The 19,761-nt window shown below is 39.5% G+C and overlaps 1 protein-coding gene and 1 long non-coding RNA gene across 3 annotated transcripts in view; one reads left to right on the top strand and one right to left on the bottom strand.

Annotated features, from left to right (window-relative positions):
• Positions 1–19,761, top strand: part of LOC122982249 — a 30,956-nt gene that overhangs the window by 3,391 nt on the left and 7,804 nt on the right. The gene's annotated exons all lie outside the window — the stretch shown is intronic.
• Positions 1,079–5,277, bottom strand: opn7d (opsin 7, group member d). Its single transcript, XM_044351424.1, has 5 exons — positions 5,077–5,277; positions 4,816–4,978; positions 4,241–4,368; positions 3,795–4,129; positions 1,079–3,478 (listed from the first exon to the last, which is right to left on the bottom strand). Exons 1-5 carry the CDS (start codon positions 5,165–5,167, stop codon positions 2,996–2,998), a joined length of 1,200 nt encoding a protein of 399 aa, XP_044207359.1. The 5' UTR covers positions 5,168–5,277; the 3' UTR covers positions 1,079–2,995.

Raw genomic sequence — 19,761 nt, forward strand, 5'->3', positions numbered from 1 at the left:
CCTGTTGGCATTGGTGTTTTCATTTTCAGTTCATTTCAGCTCTGATGGAAGTAAATCAATTCAGCAGATACACTATACTGATATAAATATGTCTACTTTGTATTCCTCAGATTTAACACCCGATAGGCTTTCTTATATGTGCTTTTGGATGCACATGCATATTATCCTCAAAGTACTGGCAAACCCCCCCGGCTGTAGCTTTGCTGTCATCATGATTTTGGTCAGTGTGCTCAGAGATACTCCTCCAAAAAAGCCGTCTCAGTGGCAAACAAAGAAATGATAAAACTTCTCTGTTTTATGGTAAAGCCAAAATCGATGTATTACATTAAATGGGAAGTCTGTCAGCTCTTGAATAGATTGCCTTCTTAGAGTAAGCATGCCAAATCTACCAAGTTAAACAACAATTAAAACATTTTATTTAGGCTATTAGTGAATGACAGTGTTGCACCTCTGAGTGCTCAGTGAACAAACAGTTTAGTCATTAAATACTGTAAGTGGATACAAATCAAGACACTTTTGTAGGTAATTAAGCTAATTAGTCAAAGTGAAGTATGTTTGTCACCATATTTACAAGCAGTACATTTGCATATTTGGTTGTCTTTATTCTTCAGTTCATGTGTCTTGTGAAACACTAATATTGTTGTTTAAAGAGTGAGAGTAGATTTGTTTCAGCCTCTATACAGTGCTGCGGACTAACTGTTGTATTTTAAACAGACCACACCAAGGTGCCGCCAATATAATAATGTAATGTCAGTACACTCCTTTATAGAAAATTAGATTGCCAGTGAATTTGAACCCGGTGTGCTGTCAAGTCAATGAATAGTTTCCAAAGCAACACTTCCTCACAGATAATTAAAGTGAGTAGGTGTGCTGTAGGTGTATTTTCTCCATTTTTATGGATCCTAAAATATGGGGTTGTTTTTACTGGCAATAAGAGATATTGTTTAAGAGCTCCTGTGCCAGAGAAGGAGATAATTACTTTAATTGTAATGATGCAATTTCCTGTTTCTCCAGAAAAAAAAGAACCACAACAATTCTTGAATGTTTTAATTTAATTTGATTTATAAAAAAAGGCTGCACAATATTTGGTTTTACATTTGATATGGTCATGAATTTGATGATTATATCAACACATACAGTACAATATGTTTTCTCTATATTAGCACACATGAAGCCACACAACACAGTACCACATTAAAAAGGTAAAGCAGAATTAACATAGCAAAGCACCATTTTTTGTTGTTAGTTTAGGGAAACGATACATGCAGGACCAGACATGGTTGTTACTAACTTATGGCTTAATTTTTTTGTTTAGTTGATACTTTGAATAAATTAGCAGAGGGAAATAAAGAGCAGAAGACAAACACAAGAGCATCTATAACCTAATGTATATATGAGATTATAGACACTGGTGTGTGTGCTACTGTCAATTTATGCTAACCAAAAGCATCAATAACAAATTGTTTAAAACATCAATTAGAGAAGTCAGTATTTGTAACAAACGAGCTTCAATCATTTTCACTACTATGGGACACTTTGGAAATCCCTTTTTTTTTGCTGTTTTTTTACTTAGATGACTATGAAAAGAATAGAACTTCCTTTGGTTGCTCTGACCGTTTTCTGAACTAGATTTTGAGATGTTTTTTGAGATGTTGTGTGTGTCAATCATGTTAGTAAGAAGTGTATTTTCATCACAGAGTGGATTACCTTTAGTATTTTACCAATCAAGATCTAATCAAGCTAAAATCAAGTTTAGAACTGAGGGGATCTGAAGATTGTAAGAGTTAAAGAATCCTCCATAAGAAAGAGAGTGACTTGGGGTGGTTTTCACTAAATAAAATTCAAGTTTTATGTCATAAAAGTCATAATTAAAAACATGAGATGAAATTGACCTGTTGTCCCAGTGTTCGTCAGTGTCCAAATTAGTAGAAACTCATTTTTGCCGGTTTTGTCCGGCTGTCTACAGTTGGGAGGATGACTGCAGGCTACGTGGCACAGTGGAGTTTCATACGCACCTCTTCATTAAAATGATACACATACATAAATCTGTCTTTTTAGCATCACATATTCAGCCACTGTAGAGTTGAAAAGTGGCTGTTAGAAGTCGGTAGTTTCATTCTTGACTGAATACAGCAGCTGCCAGTTTGGTTTTGTGTCTCTGTTACAATGAAATCCAGCGGTGACAAAGTCAAAATGTCTGTAAAAACATTCAAGCCTACAGGGGGTGAATACTTGGTCATTTTGGGATGAGTATCACTTAAACATTATCACCACCTGGGTGTAGGCATACATACAACAGTCATACACCTTCTCTTTGTGAAAAACCCCAAACAAATCTTTTTTTTTTAATGGTTACATATCAACCCATTAGTCTTGTTTTCATAGAAGGAGCCTAAACCATATCTTCATCTCCTTTAAAATCCATTACAACAATTCTACATATTTGTTTTCCCATAATTTGTTTTGTTTGAACTGACCAGTTATCCTCACATTAAATAGTATGCTCCTGTTTTATGCAAAACATGATGAGCTGCTTTAAAATGTCATACAAAGGCCTAATTAACCTTGATGCTAGCAGGTGTCTTCCTGTCTCGTTACCTGCTCCTTCACAATCCAGTTTAATTACTGTACATTAAAATGAAACAGGAAACAAGCTGACACAGAAGTAGGTGTCAAAACATTAGAGGTATAAATTTCAGCTGAAAATCTTCCCAGATGAATTGTGGATTTTTGGAGTCTCAAGCATTTCACAATGAAGAATCCGTTTATGAGTGAGGACTTTCAGGAGGGATGCCATGGAAGGTCCTTGCAAGCCTGTGGTGTTGTCATGCTATAGTCTATAAGTCTATAAGTCCTTGTGACACACACTCGTAAAAACTTGCACACTGATTTGTTCAGACCCTTTGTTGTTTTGCCGTCCATGCCCAGTAATCTCTCTGTCTTTTTGAGCACTTGTCCTGTCTTGTTTGCTTCATGAGAGAAGGAGGTTGTACCACTAGAGTAAATCGGCCTGTGGTTTGGCTGAGAGCTGGCTAACTGTCACCTCTTTGTAGGTGGATCCAGTCAGGATGCAGGCAGTCCTTTGGGGTGTCGTCACATGACACAGCGCTGCATTGTCAGTGCACTGCAGACATGGCCCGTAGCTCTCCTGCTGTCCATTTGAGAGGCGAGTGGAAACGCTCATGTCTTTGTTGCGCTGTGAGGTGTATCCAAAACGTTCTTTTGGATCTGACTGTGGACTCCCCCTGTAGATCCTCTGTCTTAACATAGACGTGTCTCTGTAGAGACACTCGCGAAAGTTGGGCTTACACAGCAGGTAAACCATAGGGTTGTAGATTGTGGAAGACTTGGCAAACACGGCGGCCAGGGCGAATGCAGCAGGGGGAACCCGCGTGGCATCTCCGAACGCTGCCCACATGGCCACGACAGCATATGGAGTCCAGGCAACCAGGAAGCCTATACACACTGCTACTGACAGCTATGGAGAAGAAACAGTCACACACACACACACACACACAGAGGCAGACACTCATACATGGACACATACCGCAAGAACATACAGACATGCAAAAGATTTTCTTTGTTTCATATCAGTGACAAGTGTCAAACATAAATGAACATAAATGGTGTAGATACAAATATCTTTAGTACCATTCCCTTATTTGTGATTGCACACACACAGAAAGCATTTCATAATGAATAATTAAATTTAGATAATTTACTGTATCCTATCTTACTCAAATACTGCAAAACCTGACATCACTGGTGCTGAAGTGATAGTTATGTCCTCTAACCTTGACAATGAGAGTGTGTGCATTGGTGGCCTTGGTCTGTGGTGACACATGCTGCTGGACGGCCTGACGTGACCCTCTCACTGTCAGCAGAATAAAAGTGTAGGAGAGGAAAATGATGGTGCAGGGCAGTGCATAGCAAAAGACAAAAAGGCAGACAATGTAAGACAAAGCTGAAAGCTCGTGGTTGGGTGCATGCCAGTCAATGCAGCAGGCTGTGCCGTAAGGTTCAGGACTGTAATGTCCCCACTGTGCCAAGGGCCCTACAGCAAACACAGATGCGTAACACCACACTCCAGCCACCAGGAGGCGGGCATGTGACGAGGAGAACTTGTTACCTGGTCAGACAGGAGATAGAAAGAGATGCTTTGCAGTTTTGCATTGTGGTCTTTTTTTTGACACAGTTCTGCTGGCAACATTACACTAATCATAATTGATTATCCTCTCACCATGATTAGGGAAGCAGACTTTAAGGCAGCACACTAAGGAAAGGGCTGTGAGATTGGTCAGGCTGCATAGACCAAACAGTACTCCACACATTGCATAGAACTGACAGATAATTTCTCCAAACAGCCACCTGTATACAGATAAAGGAAGAAAGGGGAAATGAGATGGAGACTAGGACTGCAAATAACAATTATTTTCATTATTTATTAATCTGCCTATTATGTCCTTGATGAATTGATTGATTGTCTGGTCTTTCAAATGTCAGACAATTGTGAAAGATGCCAGTCACAGTTTCGCAAAGCTCAAGGTGACAATTTCAGAAAGCTTATTTCGTCTGACCAACATTCCAAAACCCAAACATATTATGTTTACTGTGCTATAAAAAACACAAAAGCAGAAAATCCTCACAACTGAGAGGTTGGAACCAGACAATCGTTGACGTTTTTGCTTGAAGAAAAGGGTTAGTTTTATGGTGATCGACTAATTAATTCATCGATTAATTATTTCAGCAGTTGACGTTGCCTAACATGGATTAAATAATATAGAAAGATAGAGGAAAGGGAGCAATATAAGATACCTGTGTAAAAAAGCTGATGGTATTGCCAGTGGGAATAAAGAGAGCGTCATCCCAAGGTCACTGATGGAGAGATTGATGATAAAGAACTCTGCTGGCTTCAAGGTCGACCGCTTGTGATATGCAACAAGTAGCAGAATACAGTTGCCCATGAGGGACAGTACACCTGGAAAAAGAGATCGAGTCTGGCTAGAGATTGTGCTCCTGCAGGGATTTGTTAGACATGTATGGAGTCAGCGAGATTGGCTGGTTGTTTGGACTTACAAAATATGCTGTAGAGTGAACCCATGAGGATGTCATGCTCCTTGGAGATGGTGGAGGCAAACACGGCAGATGTGTCCGAAGCATTTCCCATCTAGAATGTTGTTAACATAAGCACACAGACCAGTCAATTGTCAATAATGTTGTAATGTTTGAAGAATAGACCCAAACTCGATACTGCACTGATGTTCTTTTAGACTTGGATGGAATTACTTAGAAAGCAAAGTTTACCGAAGTAGTAAAGCAGCAAAAACTATGACCTCACTGCCTGATCTCAATAAATCAAACCAAATATGGTTAGATATTGTCTGTACTGTGAGCTCTGCTTTCTTACAGGCTTTATTGCACAGATGCATGCAGACCGTGCCGGAGCAGATGAAGAGATAGATGAAAAAGCCTTTTTTAAATAAAAAATAATCCTCTGCAGAAGATTAGGATGAGTTGTAATAAATAGAAATATTATACAAAGTAGGATTGACAGATGGAAAGAATTAGAAAGACCGTACCCTCCAGGATTTACAGCAGGAGTAGGAGATGAGAGATTGAGAGCCAGAGAACAAAACGAAACAATGGTGATTAAGATAACATGCTCAAATTTGTTTGGAAAAAAGATAGGGAGATGGCAGTTTTGTCTCCAGCGAACACATGTTTACACATGATGTAAGCTTGCACACAGCGAGACACATGCAAATGCAACACAGACACATGAACTGGAAGAAGAGATATTTAATGAGCAGAGGTAAGGGTGTGTTCACTCGTCCATGACGGAGAGCTGACAGGTGCCCAAGAAGACAGGTGCCCAGACACTTCAGAGTTAATAAATTAACCTAATAGGTTGTTCGAAGAATTGTAAAAGTGTCTTCATATCAGTTGAAGCATGTCAGAGGAACTCATGCTCCTTGTTATGAGCCAGACTCGTAATCTAGGTAATCAGTATCTTCTTGCCCAGCTATCTGCAAACAAGAAGATGATTGCTATTCAGAGCATCACTCGGCTCGATAGAAGAATGAAAAATAAAATGGAAATGGAAATCGGAGAGGAAAGCACTGTGCAGGGATGAATCTGGAGCAATACTTGGAATGCCATTAGGGCTGATTCCGAGGCAACATTGACTCTCAAGGACTTAGCCAATCACACAGGATAAAAAATAAAGCTTCATTAGTATGCAAGTCAGCCCGCCAGTCGATGACGAAACGTCCAGTCAGTCTGAGTAGCGGAGACTCAGCAGAGAAAGTAGTTATGGCCGGTTTTAATGCCTCTCAAATGCAAGAACTTCACTATTGTGTCAGCAAATGAAGGATCACATCAATAAAACATGTCTGCTGTAAAATTAACTTGCCAGACCACAAACCAATACTGGCGTATTTTTCAATACAGCCAATATTGGTTTGTCACAGATTTATAAGTATTGATGTACATGTTGGCAGATATGCAAAACCATTTAGACTGCAATGTTTAATAGGCTGCATGTGACTCTTATTTTTCTCTTTGTGTCTTCATGTATATTTATATCTCTTTTTCTCATCTTAATATTATGTGTATATCTAAAGAACAAATATCAGACAATATATAGACAGGTGACAAAGGAAAAATAAATAAGTGGAGAAACATAACAAATGCAGATGCTTCCACACAGATGCACTGCAGGGTACAACTAAGCAATGAACATCCAGTCGTGCTCTGTGGCATGTAAAAAAATACTAAGCGGGCCCCGTTGATTCTTATTATGTATCAAGATGGCAAGAGGAAATGATCAAAGTGAGTTTGAAAGAGGGTTCGTTGTTGGGGCAGAGATGGCAGGAACTTCAGTCACAAAGACTGCTCAACTGGCTGGTCTTTCAATAGGAACAGTCACTACAGTTACATCTGCATTTAGATTTATGGGGAAAACATCAGTAAACAGGGTCGGAAATTGTGGTTGACAACGCACATTTGATGACCGTGATGCTTGTGCATTAGTGTGATATGAAGGAAAAACAGAAGAGCGACTCTTCCTAGGATGACTGAGAATGTCAATGCAGGACGAGATCAGGCTGCGTCAGCAAGAACAGTCCATTGACAGTTACATAGAGAGGAATATAATAGTAGGGTTGCAGTGCATAAACCCCCAATTACAAAGATGAATGCACATTTGAGAGTTCATTGGTGCAAAAACCGTAGGCACTGGTCTGCAGAGATGTGGAAAAAAGTGATATTGTCAGATGAGTCATCCTTCACCATATTCTTGACAAATGGGCAAGTGCATGTGTGGCCTGAATGCTTGACCCCTAAAGTGAGGGGATCTGGTGGCTCTGTTATGTTGTGGGGGGCATTTTGCTGACATCGTTTTGGTCCACTTGTCCCCTTAGAGGAAAGGGTCACTGCAAATCAATACCAATTTGTTCTGAGTGATAACCTTTATCCTATGATGAAACATTTTTATCCTGATGGGAGTGATCTCTGCCAGGATGACAATGCCTCCATCCATAGGGCAGGAGGGGTCACTGAATAGTTTGATGAGTATGAAAATGATGTGAATCATATGCTATGGCCTTCGCAGTCACCAGATCTCAACCCAGTTGAAAACCTATGGGAGGTTTTGGACCACCATCATCAAAACACCAAATGAGGGAATATCTTTTTGGAAGAATGGTGTTCATCCCTCCAGAAGCATCCAGAGACTTTTAGAATCAGTGCCAAGGTGCATTGAAGCTGTTCTAGTGGCATGTGGTGGCCCAACACCTTACTAAGACACTTTATGTTGGTTTTTCCTTTCATTTGTCACCTGTCTTGTACCTAAAGCATATTTTGTATTCTCAAACATCAAATACACAGCTGTTTAATTACATGATGACAAAAGTATTTCACAATTTGCAAATGGATGTTTCCTGGATAACTATTACCATCCTGCACAAGCAGACTCGAGAGAGAAACATCTGTCCACTCAGATCTGTGCAAAAGACATTTGATCTCCTGCAAGCTTTTGGTCAGAAACAGTCATGCCTGGATCAATCAAATGCATCAATCAAAACCACTTTTGGACAGATCTGAGTATATGGATGCTTCTCTCTCTCTCAAGTTTGTGGGTCTTAATGCTCCACTACCTCCACTAAGCCTGAGTGAGCAGTATTTCCCTTGATTTTTTTTTTTGTTTTTGTTTACCACCCCATACGGTATAATTTGGAAGGCATCATTGCCTTTTGAATTTTACATTTTAACAAATGAATGCCTCTAATTAACAATTACAAAGACACACAGTGTATGTGACATCACCATCAAATGTATCTCTACGGCTGTTTATGTAACCAGAGGGACAAAACTAAGACGACCCTCGGCCATGCAAGTGTAAAAGTGAGAGGGAGGAGGTAAACAGAAAGAGCCGGGAAGAGCTTAACTAGCTGAACTGTACCTTCGGTCCACTCTGACAGATTGAGTATTTTGAGAATGGCTGAGCTGTGACACTACTGTTATCATGTCTCTGAGCCTGGCTGAATAACTCTTCTGTTCAGCTGTGATTAACTGGACGCCTTTGAGACAGGAACAGGGACACTGACCTCTGGATAATGATGTAGGAAGCAATCCGTACAGTATATCTCCTGCTGACTTGGCTTATGTACCACATAATAATGCACCTCATCCTTTCCTGCCATGACCCATTTCACAGAAGTTTGCTGTCTCTATGCAATGTCAACCTCAGGTGATTGTGTAATTTAATGAGGAAAATATTTAGATTTATCTATCTTAAATTAACTGCTTTTGACAGCATGACAAGTAATCTGTAGGTTTGTGACAAGATTCCCTGCTGCATGTCATGAAAACTGTGAGATTCACGTGATGCTGCTGAAAACTAGGAGTGTCACTCAAAACCATTAGATGTCTGTGGTCAGAGAAGATAAGCAGCCATTTAAATGCTGGCAGGCATGTCAGGGTGTCTTAGCGCAACAGCAAAGGGACCCCATGCATGAGCTCATGAGCAGTGACAATTAAAGTGTCTGTATCTGCATGGTGTTCTGAGACTGGCAGCCAGTGGCATAGCTCAATCTGACCTTTAAATATAATGAAACTCTTGAGGTTCTTCATCTGTATTTTTGTTCCTGAAACAGAAACCAAATTAAATCAGACTTTTCAGTTTTCTTCAGTATTATCTGACATTGCCATCCTTTATCTTTCACGTACAGTAAAATAATGTTGGCCTTGGTATTACTGATTTTATCTTTAGGAAAAACTCATTCCAGTGCACCATCATTGTGACGTTACATTTACACCCAACTCTCGGTGTTTGTGCCTGTGACATTATGAATCATAAAATTTTTGCGTTTTTGAATCTCAAAGTGTCACATTGTATCTTGTATGCTTGGGTTGATAAACCTGCTTTGACCCTTGAGCATTTTCATTGGTGCATTTCAAAGAAATATACATTTTTCTATTACTTATGCTCTTATATCTTAAAAACATGGTGGTAAATAAATTCTGTTGTCATAGGAAGAGCCATTCAGCTGCTCATTTTGATGTTTTGATGTTGCAATTACCTTCACAGCATTTGCTCATTTTACTCCATGTGTAGAGTTCGTTTTATAGCAGTCACAGTCAGACACAAATGTCTATGTTTTTGTGCAAAAATTGTTGGTATTTTACTAAGCTTGTGGTTCACTCAATAGTGCAATATTTAAAAGCGAGCCTTCACTTTAACATGTATGACACACAGTATGCTGTGCGGCACGTCGCCTGAGGACTTTGTGAGACCTTTGTGAGATTGAAGTAGACTGGATTTACCCTCGCTGGGTGTAAACTGCCTCCTCATCTGAGAGTGACTGACAGTGACAAGTGATTGCCATCACAGTACAATATTTACACTGTGTTTTAGCAGCATGACAGAGTGGTTGGAGGCACCTCTTTCAAACTTTGCACAGCATGATGTGACATATCTTATGTAATGACTGTGGAGACTAATTAGATTGTACAATGTGCACCTAACAATGTATTTAAAATGTCCAGCATGGCAGTTATCTGACCACGAATCAGTCGTCACCTGTTGACTGTACATGTGTTTAAGTTTTGACATGATTTGTGTCATGTAACATACAGAATGTTTTGAGCCTGTAAAAGTCGATTCGTGTTTGGGTTTTTTTTTTGCTTTTCTTGCACAATATCCTTTAACATGTGGCTTTTGCATGCAGCAGATAGGGAACTTAACAGTCAATACATTTACAGACAATTTCTCACAAGTAAACAAGAAAATTAACTTTAAAATAGAGAGGAGGGTTAAAAACTATTTGTAATTTCTGTTTTTTTTTTTCTGCAGAGGTTTGTCCACATACCCTTGTCATTTTCATGCTTAATTACCTTTGTACTTACAAGTATCTGATTGATCGTAGGGCAGTGCTGGCACAGATGTGGTTCTAGAGATGGGAGACTCTTATTCATCAGATTGTCATAGAGACAATTTATCACCAAAGGTCTGGTGCAGATGATGCAAATGGTCATTTGACATGTCTTTGGGATTAATTGGATTATTTTTCATTCTTTGATTACTTGGATGCTTAATCAACAATCCAGATTTTAATATAAGATACATAAAGAAAACTCTGATCTTAATCGGGCTTTCAAATGCTGATTCTTTAAAAAAATAAAGTCTGATCTCCATGTCTATGAGAAAGACAGCAGCTTTGAAGGAACGCAAAATAAATAAATGCAATTCTGCCACCCTAGTATGTCATCATCAATCCGCCACAACTGCCTCCACTTCATGACACAACCATATTACATAATCAGAGTATGAGTATGGGAAAGCAGATATATCTGTGTCAGTGATGGGTAAATGTTTAGACAGTTGTTTTTCTTTATTTGCCTTTGACTCTGATTTTTGGTTGAAGGTCAGTCACTTTGTTAAATCATGTTGTATCCAATAGAAAGACATCATACTCTGGCATCATAATCGGTCATTGTCAACAAATATGGATTTTCTGTACCAGAGTGAACACCCACAAACAAATGAGTCGTCACTCACATATATCCGTGCAGTCAACCACATCAACAATAGGCAGTGCATGGATGCATGCAGGCATACATGTACAGGAGAATAATTTGTGGCAAGCAGCTTGAGATCAAGTCGGCAGGCTGTCTTGAAAATGGTCAGTGAAGCAACGATTACAACTTTGACTTAAAAAAATAGAGAAAAGCAGTAATTTTTACAGAGAAGGGGGATCAGTAATCTCATCACTAATCCTGCCGGAGATCCCACAAGTTGCCTGTGATGTCTGTGCCTTCATCTCATCAGCATTACAGCCAGCACAATCTGTTTTCACTTCCTTGAGATAGTATTTGAATTGAACCTTGACTGAATGTCCTTCAGTAAATTCTCTAACACAACCAGATATTATTACTTTAGAGGGAGAATTGTAAGATAACCATCACTGCAAGTCAGAATAAACTATTAGACCTTTGCACAGAAAATAAAAGTGAAGAAAGAAATACTATTAAGACACAGAATTAAATGTAGTATAAATATTTTGAGTCATATCAGCCTCTATATTTCATCATACATTGCAAGCAACCACTGAAAACAACATCAGCAAAATCTGGAAGATGAAAGAAATGCGTCATCACCAATGATCCCCCTTTTTGTTATTGTCTAATCTCTTTGCATTGCACTAGAAACAGACCAGACACCCCACTGTTGTGCTGCTTACCTTCTAGGGAGGAATAGCTTGTCAGTTAAACTCATGGAGGCCCGGTGAAGAGCAGGACACAGAGGAGAGGAGCTTGGACAGCCACTGAGAGGGAGACAGAGAGGGGGACAGAGCAGGAGACAGACAGAGAGAAAGAGGGAGAGAGAGGGGGGGGAGCACTGGACCTGTATCAGGCTCACAATGAAAAGTCCGGTTAAGGTATCCTCCTACTCTTCAGTGACACACACTTACACACATCCAGCCTGGTGGACATGCACAGATTCTCTCACACAGCATATGCACTCATCATTGTAGAGATGTACTGAAACCCACTGATGTAGAACGAAAAGCCCACAGTGACGGCAGGCCAGCCATAGAGAGAGAGAGAGAGAGAGAGAGAGAGAAAGAGAGGGAGAGAGGGAGAAAGCGAGAGGGATCAGCATAATACTGGCAAGCTCTGAGTGTCACTGATGACTCAAAGTACCACTCCCCACCCCATTTCCTCTATCCAACCTAACTCACTACTTTCCTGCTATACGTATCGCCTATACATTGATTTGTTTCTACACTTTGGATCATTCACCTTTACACATATGAATCATGCATGGAAGTAGTTGGTTTTCCCAAATCACTTTTCACAGCCTACTCATATAGAGCAGCACATTTTTGCAGTTTTGTGTGTACAGTATGTCTGTGTATGTACTGCATGTATACACAAATCTCTTGATCCGTGATTGTAATGATGGTAATCAGAACCTGGAAGAGAGAAAACTGGCAATCTGTTGAATATGTGTGGATGCGACAACCACCAGTGTCGTGGTAGCTATTGATCTAATTTGACATTTGAAAGAATTTCTCTGAATATAAAAGAGAATAGAATTTTAATAGAATATTAATATTGCAAGATGTGCTTGTGAAGTAGTGAGAAAAATTACGGTTGCAATTTGTGTTACTAGAAGAGACTAGACAGTTTATGACCATCTTTCATCACAGCCCTAATAGTTCACAGTGCAGAAAATGGAGCTGCACTCAGCCATGAACAGTTTATGATTGTTCTCAGTAAGCACCTGCTGCTGCTGTGCCACTGGTAATTAATGATAATGTTTGTATGCATTGAAAATGACAAAATGTGCATCATGTGCCACAGGAATGAGATTTCTTAGGTGACTGTACTGAATTCAAGGGTCCAAAATGAATTGGAAAGCCACTTAAGAAAATAAAGTGTTGGCTTGGGTCACACCGTAAATTTCATCCCGGTAGAGAGCATTTAAACTACACCTGAAGCGCTGTGTCATCTTACTTTTATACCCACCCATGCAGTTTGCTTGAAGCCCAGCTGCTCCCAGACTGACAGTCATGGAAAAGCCTCTTAAGGGAGCGTGGGCTCACTCGCTGAGTTGTGCCAAGGCTGCAGGGCTGTCAGAAAACCATAAAGAGCAATGCTGTCATATTAATACCTTGGCACAGGGTCCTGGCCCTTCTCTGGCCCGCTCGCTCTGACACATTTAGATAAACTGTCACAGCCGGTCCCATCCACTGCAGTATGAAGCCCCTTTAAAGGACCGGTGTGTAGGATTTAGTGGCATCTAGTGGTGAGGTTACAGATTGCAACCCCTCACCCCTCACCCCTCACCCCTCCCTGTCAAGAGCGTAGGAGAACCTATGGTGGCCACAAAAAACGCAAAAGGCCCTCTCTAGTGTTTGGTTTGTCCACTCTGGGCAACTGTAGAAACATGGCGGTGCAATATGGCGGGCTCCGTGGAAGAGGACCTGCTCCCTATGTAGATATAAAAGGCTCATTCCAATGACTAGGTAATGAAAACACAACAATTCTTACTCTCATGGGATTATATATTGGGCTGTGCAATATATCGATATCATATCAATATCATGATATGAGATTAGATATTGTCTTAGATTTTGGATATTGTAATATTGTGACATGGCATAAGTGTTGTCATTTCCTGGTTTTAAAGGCTGCATTACAGTAAAGTGATGTAATTTTCTGAACTTACTGGACTGTTCCAGCTGTTCAATTATTTGCCTTTACCCACTTAGTCATTATATCCACATTACTGATGATTATTATATTATAAAATCTCATTTTGTAAATATTTAGTGAAAGCACCAATAGTCATCCCTATTGTCAATATTGTCATCGAGGTATTTGGTCAAAAATAATATGATATTTGATTTTGTCTATATTGCCCAGCCCTAATTATACACTAATGAAAACATACTTATGAAAATTATTTTATTTCTGCCAAGTCCGTTCTGCTAGATGCCACTAAATTCTACACACTGCACCTTTATGTGACTTATTAGAGATGACAGTGGCAGGAAATGATCAGAACGAGAGGACCATGAGCATGAGTGCAGTCAGTTTCCATCAGATCATAAAGGCATCGTGGATGTCAATAAGTCAATGCATTTTTCGGCATGCTCGTAGCATGGCTCGAGGGATGACAGTGTCAGTTGTTGGTTGGTCAGTCCACCAATTTGGTCCAACCTGAAATATTTATATAAATAAATATAAATTTCAAATGAATCGCATTGACATTTTGTACAGATATCATGGTCCACAGAGGATTAACCCTAATGACTGTGATGATCCCCTAGCACCACCAGCAGGTCACAGTTTTTACTTATCCTGTAAAATATAGCAAAATCTGTCAGTACCAGTCAAATGAATTGGCACAAAATGGCACCCAGACAATGTATCCTAATGACTTTGATGATCCCTTGACTTGTTCTGTAGCACCACCACGAGGTTCACTTTTAACATTAAGGTACAACCATTCATGTCCTCTTCAGGGTAAATTGTAATAACTTTGATCCTCTGACTTCTCATCTAGTGCCATCATCAGGTCAAATCTATAATTTTCCAATAAGTTGGTTTACAACCAAATACCTGCAAAACTAATGATATTCCCATCAAACTCAGCTGTATTTTGTTTAGAAAATGTTAGCATGCTAACATGCTAAACTAAGATGGTGAACATTTTAAACATTACACCTAGTTAATATCAGCTGCACTGTGCCTAAGTACAGCCTCACAGAGCCATTAGCATGGCTGCCAACTTGTTGACTCAGCCTTGTTTTTTCATCAGTCAGGCCGCGTTCAGACCAACATCAGCCCTGCATGAAAAAACGCAGCCCCCTCCTTCATTTGAATGGGGGCAGTCTGGCAGTGCAGCATGGGTGCCAACGGAGAGGGCTCCGGCAAAACAGAGCAACGACATCATCCGGCAGGGTGCTGCTTTGGCCAATAACATACATGCCAGCGCAAATTCCTGGTAGATTACTGTGTCAGGTGTTCCTACCATTTACCTCACAATCGTTGCAACAATTTCCAGATTTTTAAAATCCTGTATGTGAGTTTTACAAACCATTGTGCAGTATTATGGTTCCTTCAAATTCACTGATCCGTTACTCAAATGGGACTTCCTGGTATTTCATCTCTCGCCAGTACATGAAACAACATGCACTCACCAACACAGCCCCCTGTGTTGTTTTAACAGGGCTGTTTTTGCACTGAATGCCCACTTAGAAATGTTTTATCAGTGCTGCTGATGAATTAAACTCAACAGACAATAGGATCAGACTTTGACAACACTTTATTTAGGCACTGCAGTATTGAGACAAACTATTGGGTGTGACCTAATAGACTCCAACTCATTTTTTTTAAGTATTTATAGATTAGACACCACATTGCTCACTTCTGGGTGGACACCCATCTCAGTCATGAACCCCCCTAATTTAATCGTAAACAGAAGATAGGACATTAAGAAGATAAGATATTCCAGAGGTATTTTATCCTTAATATATAATAGAATGCTGAATTTTATTTGTAATGGAAGTCTAATGGTTAAGGCTAAGTGAATTTACTTACTGAGAATGGGTTTTAATACGTAAACAGACTCCACAGGATCAATAACAGTATTTTAAAAAATGTGTACTGTAGGTGTTAAAGAGAGACGGGTACCCTCATACAAATGTTTTGGAATTGTGAAAAACTAATCAAGAATTTATAAGGTGTTGATATACAGTACCTTGAGTACCGAGACTTATCCTACTCATCAGTATTGCCTCGGGACACAAGGCATGAAGCACAATTAATTAAAATTTATTTCAAAATAAATGTATTGCTGTGACGTGGAAGAATGATGATCCATCTACCACCTCCATATGGTTCAGAGATATTGTTGAGGAGAGGTGAACCTGAGAAGGCCTGTTTGGGAGATACTACCCACTCTCTGACACAGTCACTCTCCTTTTTATTGATATTTTCAATAACATATAATGTGGGGAAAAAACTACTGGGTGGGACAAAATAATATTCCAACAAAGCATCACTCACGTACTGACTGCAACTCTATACACTCCACGCAATAAGTTGTTGTAAATTACTTGCCCTTTTATTTTGTGACACATTATCATTACTCGATATTAAGATGAAACTGTCATCCAAGCTTCTATTAGGTTAACAGTGGCAGTGGACTCAGTGCAGAAGCCACCCCTTAACCACTTGAGAGACTGGATTACAAAGCTTTAGGCTATAGAATTATTCTGATAAGCCACTGCAATATGACTAATAGGCGCTGCTGGAAATTTTTGGTCTGCCCCCTGCCAGTGAATAATTTGAATGAGAATGTAGAATAATGAGGCAAAAATGAGAACAGCACATTCAAGGTATTGGTGAAATAAATATCAAATTAGACCATTTCATATTGGAAATCTTGTTTAGCAAGATCCTCTGGTATTCATAACCTCAGCTAATTTAAGTTAATTATGCTTTGTTTTTTAAATTATAGTTGTCATGCAAAATCTATTGCAAAATCTAGTCATGAAGAGAAAGTTACGGAATAAAGAAAATGAGGTGAGGTGCATATTTTGAGCTGCCAACCAATCATAGGATTTATTTATTAAAACACCCTCCCAACCATCACCACCTCCCACAGATTGACAGAAGTAAAATATTGTTAAAAATATTGTTGCCGGTATAAGAAGAAGAAGAAAAAGCATCTTGATGTACAGATATCTAAATAAGGTATATTTCTCTTTGCCACAACATGGAATAGATAAATCCTGAATGAGAAGTTAACATAATGCAGAAGCGACATAATAAGAACATGGATGATTTGATAGCTCTTTTCATTGCCTTTCTAATGGTACAGCTTCCAGCTCAGTGCATCTACCCAATGAACCAGTGTTTCTATTCCTCCTCCGGCTGTGAAAAAAAAACTTTTCAGACGTCATTGTCATTGCTCTTTTAGTAAGTGTGTTTCTTGAATTTCAAAGGAGAATAGAACATCTGTTTGAACTAAAACCATGTACAAATTGATTGGTCACATGGTACGGTACAAAGGTCTGTTAATTCTGCTTTTCAGGCACTTGAGGGAGCAGCACAACTAATTAACCTGATGCAAGGTTGGCTGTGTTCTGCGTTGACGTCATTACCGGTCTCACAGTGCAACACTGACAAGCCAGTAAATCATAAATCAATATTCACTGTTGTCAATTTGCAAAATAGAATTAGAAGAAGAACTGAATAAAGACACCTATTACACGAATGTCCCTGTTTTAATGGTTATGTTTCTTCTAATTTTAATGGTTCAAGGGACTGAAACTGAAGTGACACTGGAGTGATGAAAGTAACAAAGGTTCAGTTATCAAAAATTGTGTCATTCCGTTTGGCTCAGTATGGTTGCAGATTGGGCTGTAGCCAATGATTATCTTTGTAATTATTTAACCCATTGATTACTTCTATTAGATTAATTACATCAAATTAATTTAATTATTTAATCAATGAAATGTCAAACAAAATACAGAAAAATGTCCATCAGAAGTTCCCAGAGCCCAAGGTTTTCTGTTGCCAGCTAGAAAGTACTACCTTACTAAGAGACAAAGTGAAGGAATAAAGTAATTAAAGGAATAGTTTGACATTTTGGGAAGTACACTTATTGGTTTCCTTGCCAAGATTTACTGTAGATGAGAAGATACTTTTGGTACCACCCTCATGTCTGTGCATCATGTGTGGATCTATAGCTGGGAGTCAATTACCAGGGTTAGACATCTAACCTGACCTTGTCTGAAGTTCAAAAATACACCTACTAGCACCTCTAAAGTTCACTAATTAACAAGCGTTGTGGTTTTTACAGGGAAACCCCTGGCTCCCAGGCGTCATGCTAAGCTAAGCTCATTGCTAACCCACTGTCATAGAGCGTACAGACATGAAAGTGGTATTGATCTCCTCATATAACTCTCAGCACAAAGCCAATAAAGTAATATCTCCAAAAATGTCCAGCTATTCCTTTTAAAATGTCTTGGGTTTCCTGTCTTGTGTGTCATGTTACACTTCATTTGGTTGCATTACCGGCTAGACATTGTAGTATGAAGCTGAAATATAGGCTGCTTTAAAAGAGATTTTTCTATCTTTTTAATATTGAACCACAAAACAATCTCAACATTCAGAGTAACAGCGGAAGATACAAGTTATGTTTGCAAAATAAGAGGCCATGAGAGGAAATTGGTGCTCGTTGGTGTGCCATGTGACCCTTGTGCACGTCATGCTTTTAACACCCACTCAATGTACATAAAATGAATCATTAAGTCCAGATATACTTGTGTGGAAGACCTTTATGTACTTCCAATTCATAAAATATTTATGTCTGTGGAATATTTTTCTCCCATAGGCTTGAATTAATTTCCCTTCTGCTATCTTTGTTTATCTTAGTAATCTACCCTCCACTTTGAGGACTGAGCCAAATTGTAGTTTAGGCACTTAACTCTGGCAGGAATTCATCTTTTGTGAGTGCCACAGCCAAGACATTTGTTTAGATAAGTACTCAGTACTTTGTCTTCTTGACACAACAAAAGCTAGTTCTGGAAATGGGTGCTGTTTCCAATGTAGCATCCTTACATCTGATATATTTGATTTATCTTTCAAAAAATCCTAATGCTGCATTTCACATTATGTTGAAAGGGTTGACTTTTCAACTATAACTTGTTCAGTATAGAGGACAAAAGCTCCAGCAAAATCTATACACATTGGTGCTCCTTGAAAAATGTCAAATCCTCGAAGCTCTGAGACCTTGATTTAAAGTAACCCTGACCTAAGCGTCCTTGTGTTTGAGCCAACTGTAATCAACACGGTCCATTCTCCGACCATCAGTATAATGAGACAAAAACTCTCCTTTCACCTTAAGCTTCTATGGAGGACACTATATAGGGTGATTCACATATGAGATCACCACAGCCCTCTGTTTATTCAATTATCTTTTGTCCTCTGTTTTTGTGCCAGCTTTGCGTTTTGTGATTTGGGTGCATGCCTTGGACAGTGACAGTCTGCAAGGTTTTGCAGCGAGCATGACTCAGAATGGGATCCATGAGTGCAGTGAAGAGACTCTGAGTCAGACGAGACAAATTCACCAGAGCCCCCGACTGCCCTCTCCGTCCAAGTGTCTGCTTGGAAACAAACAAGATTAATGTGTTGTTGTCTGGCCTTGAGTGAGGTATGAACTTAAGGGAGGCATGAGAGGAATACAAAAAATAAATAAAAATCCCAAATAAATACAGAAGTGCAGTGGAGCTCTGAGGTAATGTGGGACTCCTGTGTGCTGTAACAGAGAGAGAATGTTTTTTGTGTATTATATAGACAGTACACTGTTATTCAGTTATTTCTCTTTCATGGCATCTTTGTTTATATTTGCACTTTAGGTAATGGGTCTCTTACAAGAAAAGTTGGCTATGTGGGTGGCTGTGGCTCAGAGGTAGAGGGGGACATCCATTAATCGGAAGATTGGCGGTTGAATCCACGGCCTCTCCAGTCCACATGTTGAAGTGTCCTTGAACAAGATACTGAACGCCAAATTGCTCCCAAAGGCTGTTCCATCAGCATATGAATGTGTGTGTGTGAATGTGGCATGTACTGTACAGCGCTTTGAGCGGTCGGAAGACTAGAAAAGTGCTATATAAATGCAGTCCATTTACCATATCTATGTGTGAAAGGTTGCTTCTAGCAGTGGAATATATCTCTCAC

Source organism: Thunnus albacares, chromosome 5 (genome assembly GCF_914725855.1).
Source record: "Thunnus albacares chromosome 5, fThuAlb1.1, whole genome shotgun sequence".
Classification (NCBI taxonomy): Eukaryota; Metazoa; Chordata; class Actinopteri; order Scombriformes; family Scombridae; genus Thunnus; species Thunnus albacares.

What these genes read in the sequence shown, in the direction of transcription:
- opn7d (XM_044351424.1), bottom strand. Translation starts at nt 5,167, where the DNA reads ATGGGAAATGCTTCGGACACATCTGCCGTGTTTGCCTCCACCATCTCC. An exon ending in CCATCAGCTTTTTTACACAG is followed by an intron (nt 4,369 to 4,815) that starts GTATCTTATATT and finishes ATCTGTATACAG; the next exon opens with GTGGCTGTTTGGAGAAATTA. An exon ending in CACACACTCTCATTGTCAAG is followed by an intron (nt 3,479 to 3,794) that starts GTTAGAGGACAT and finishes TCTTCTCCATAG; the next exon opens with CTGTCAGTAGCAGTGTGTAT.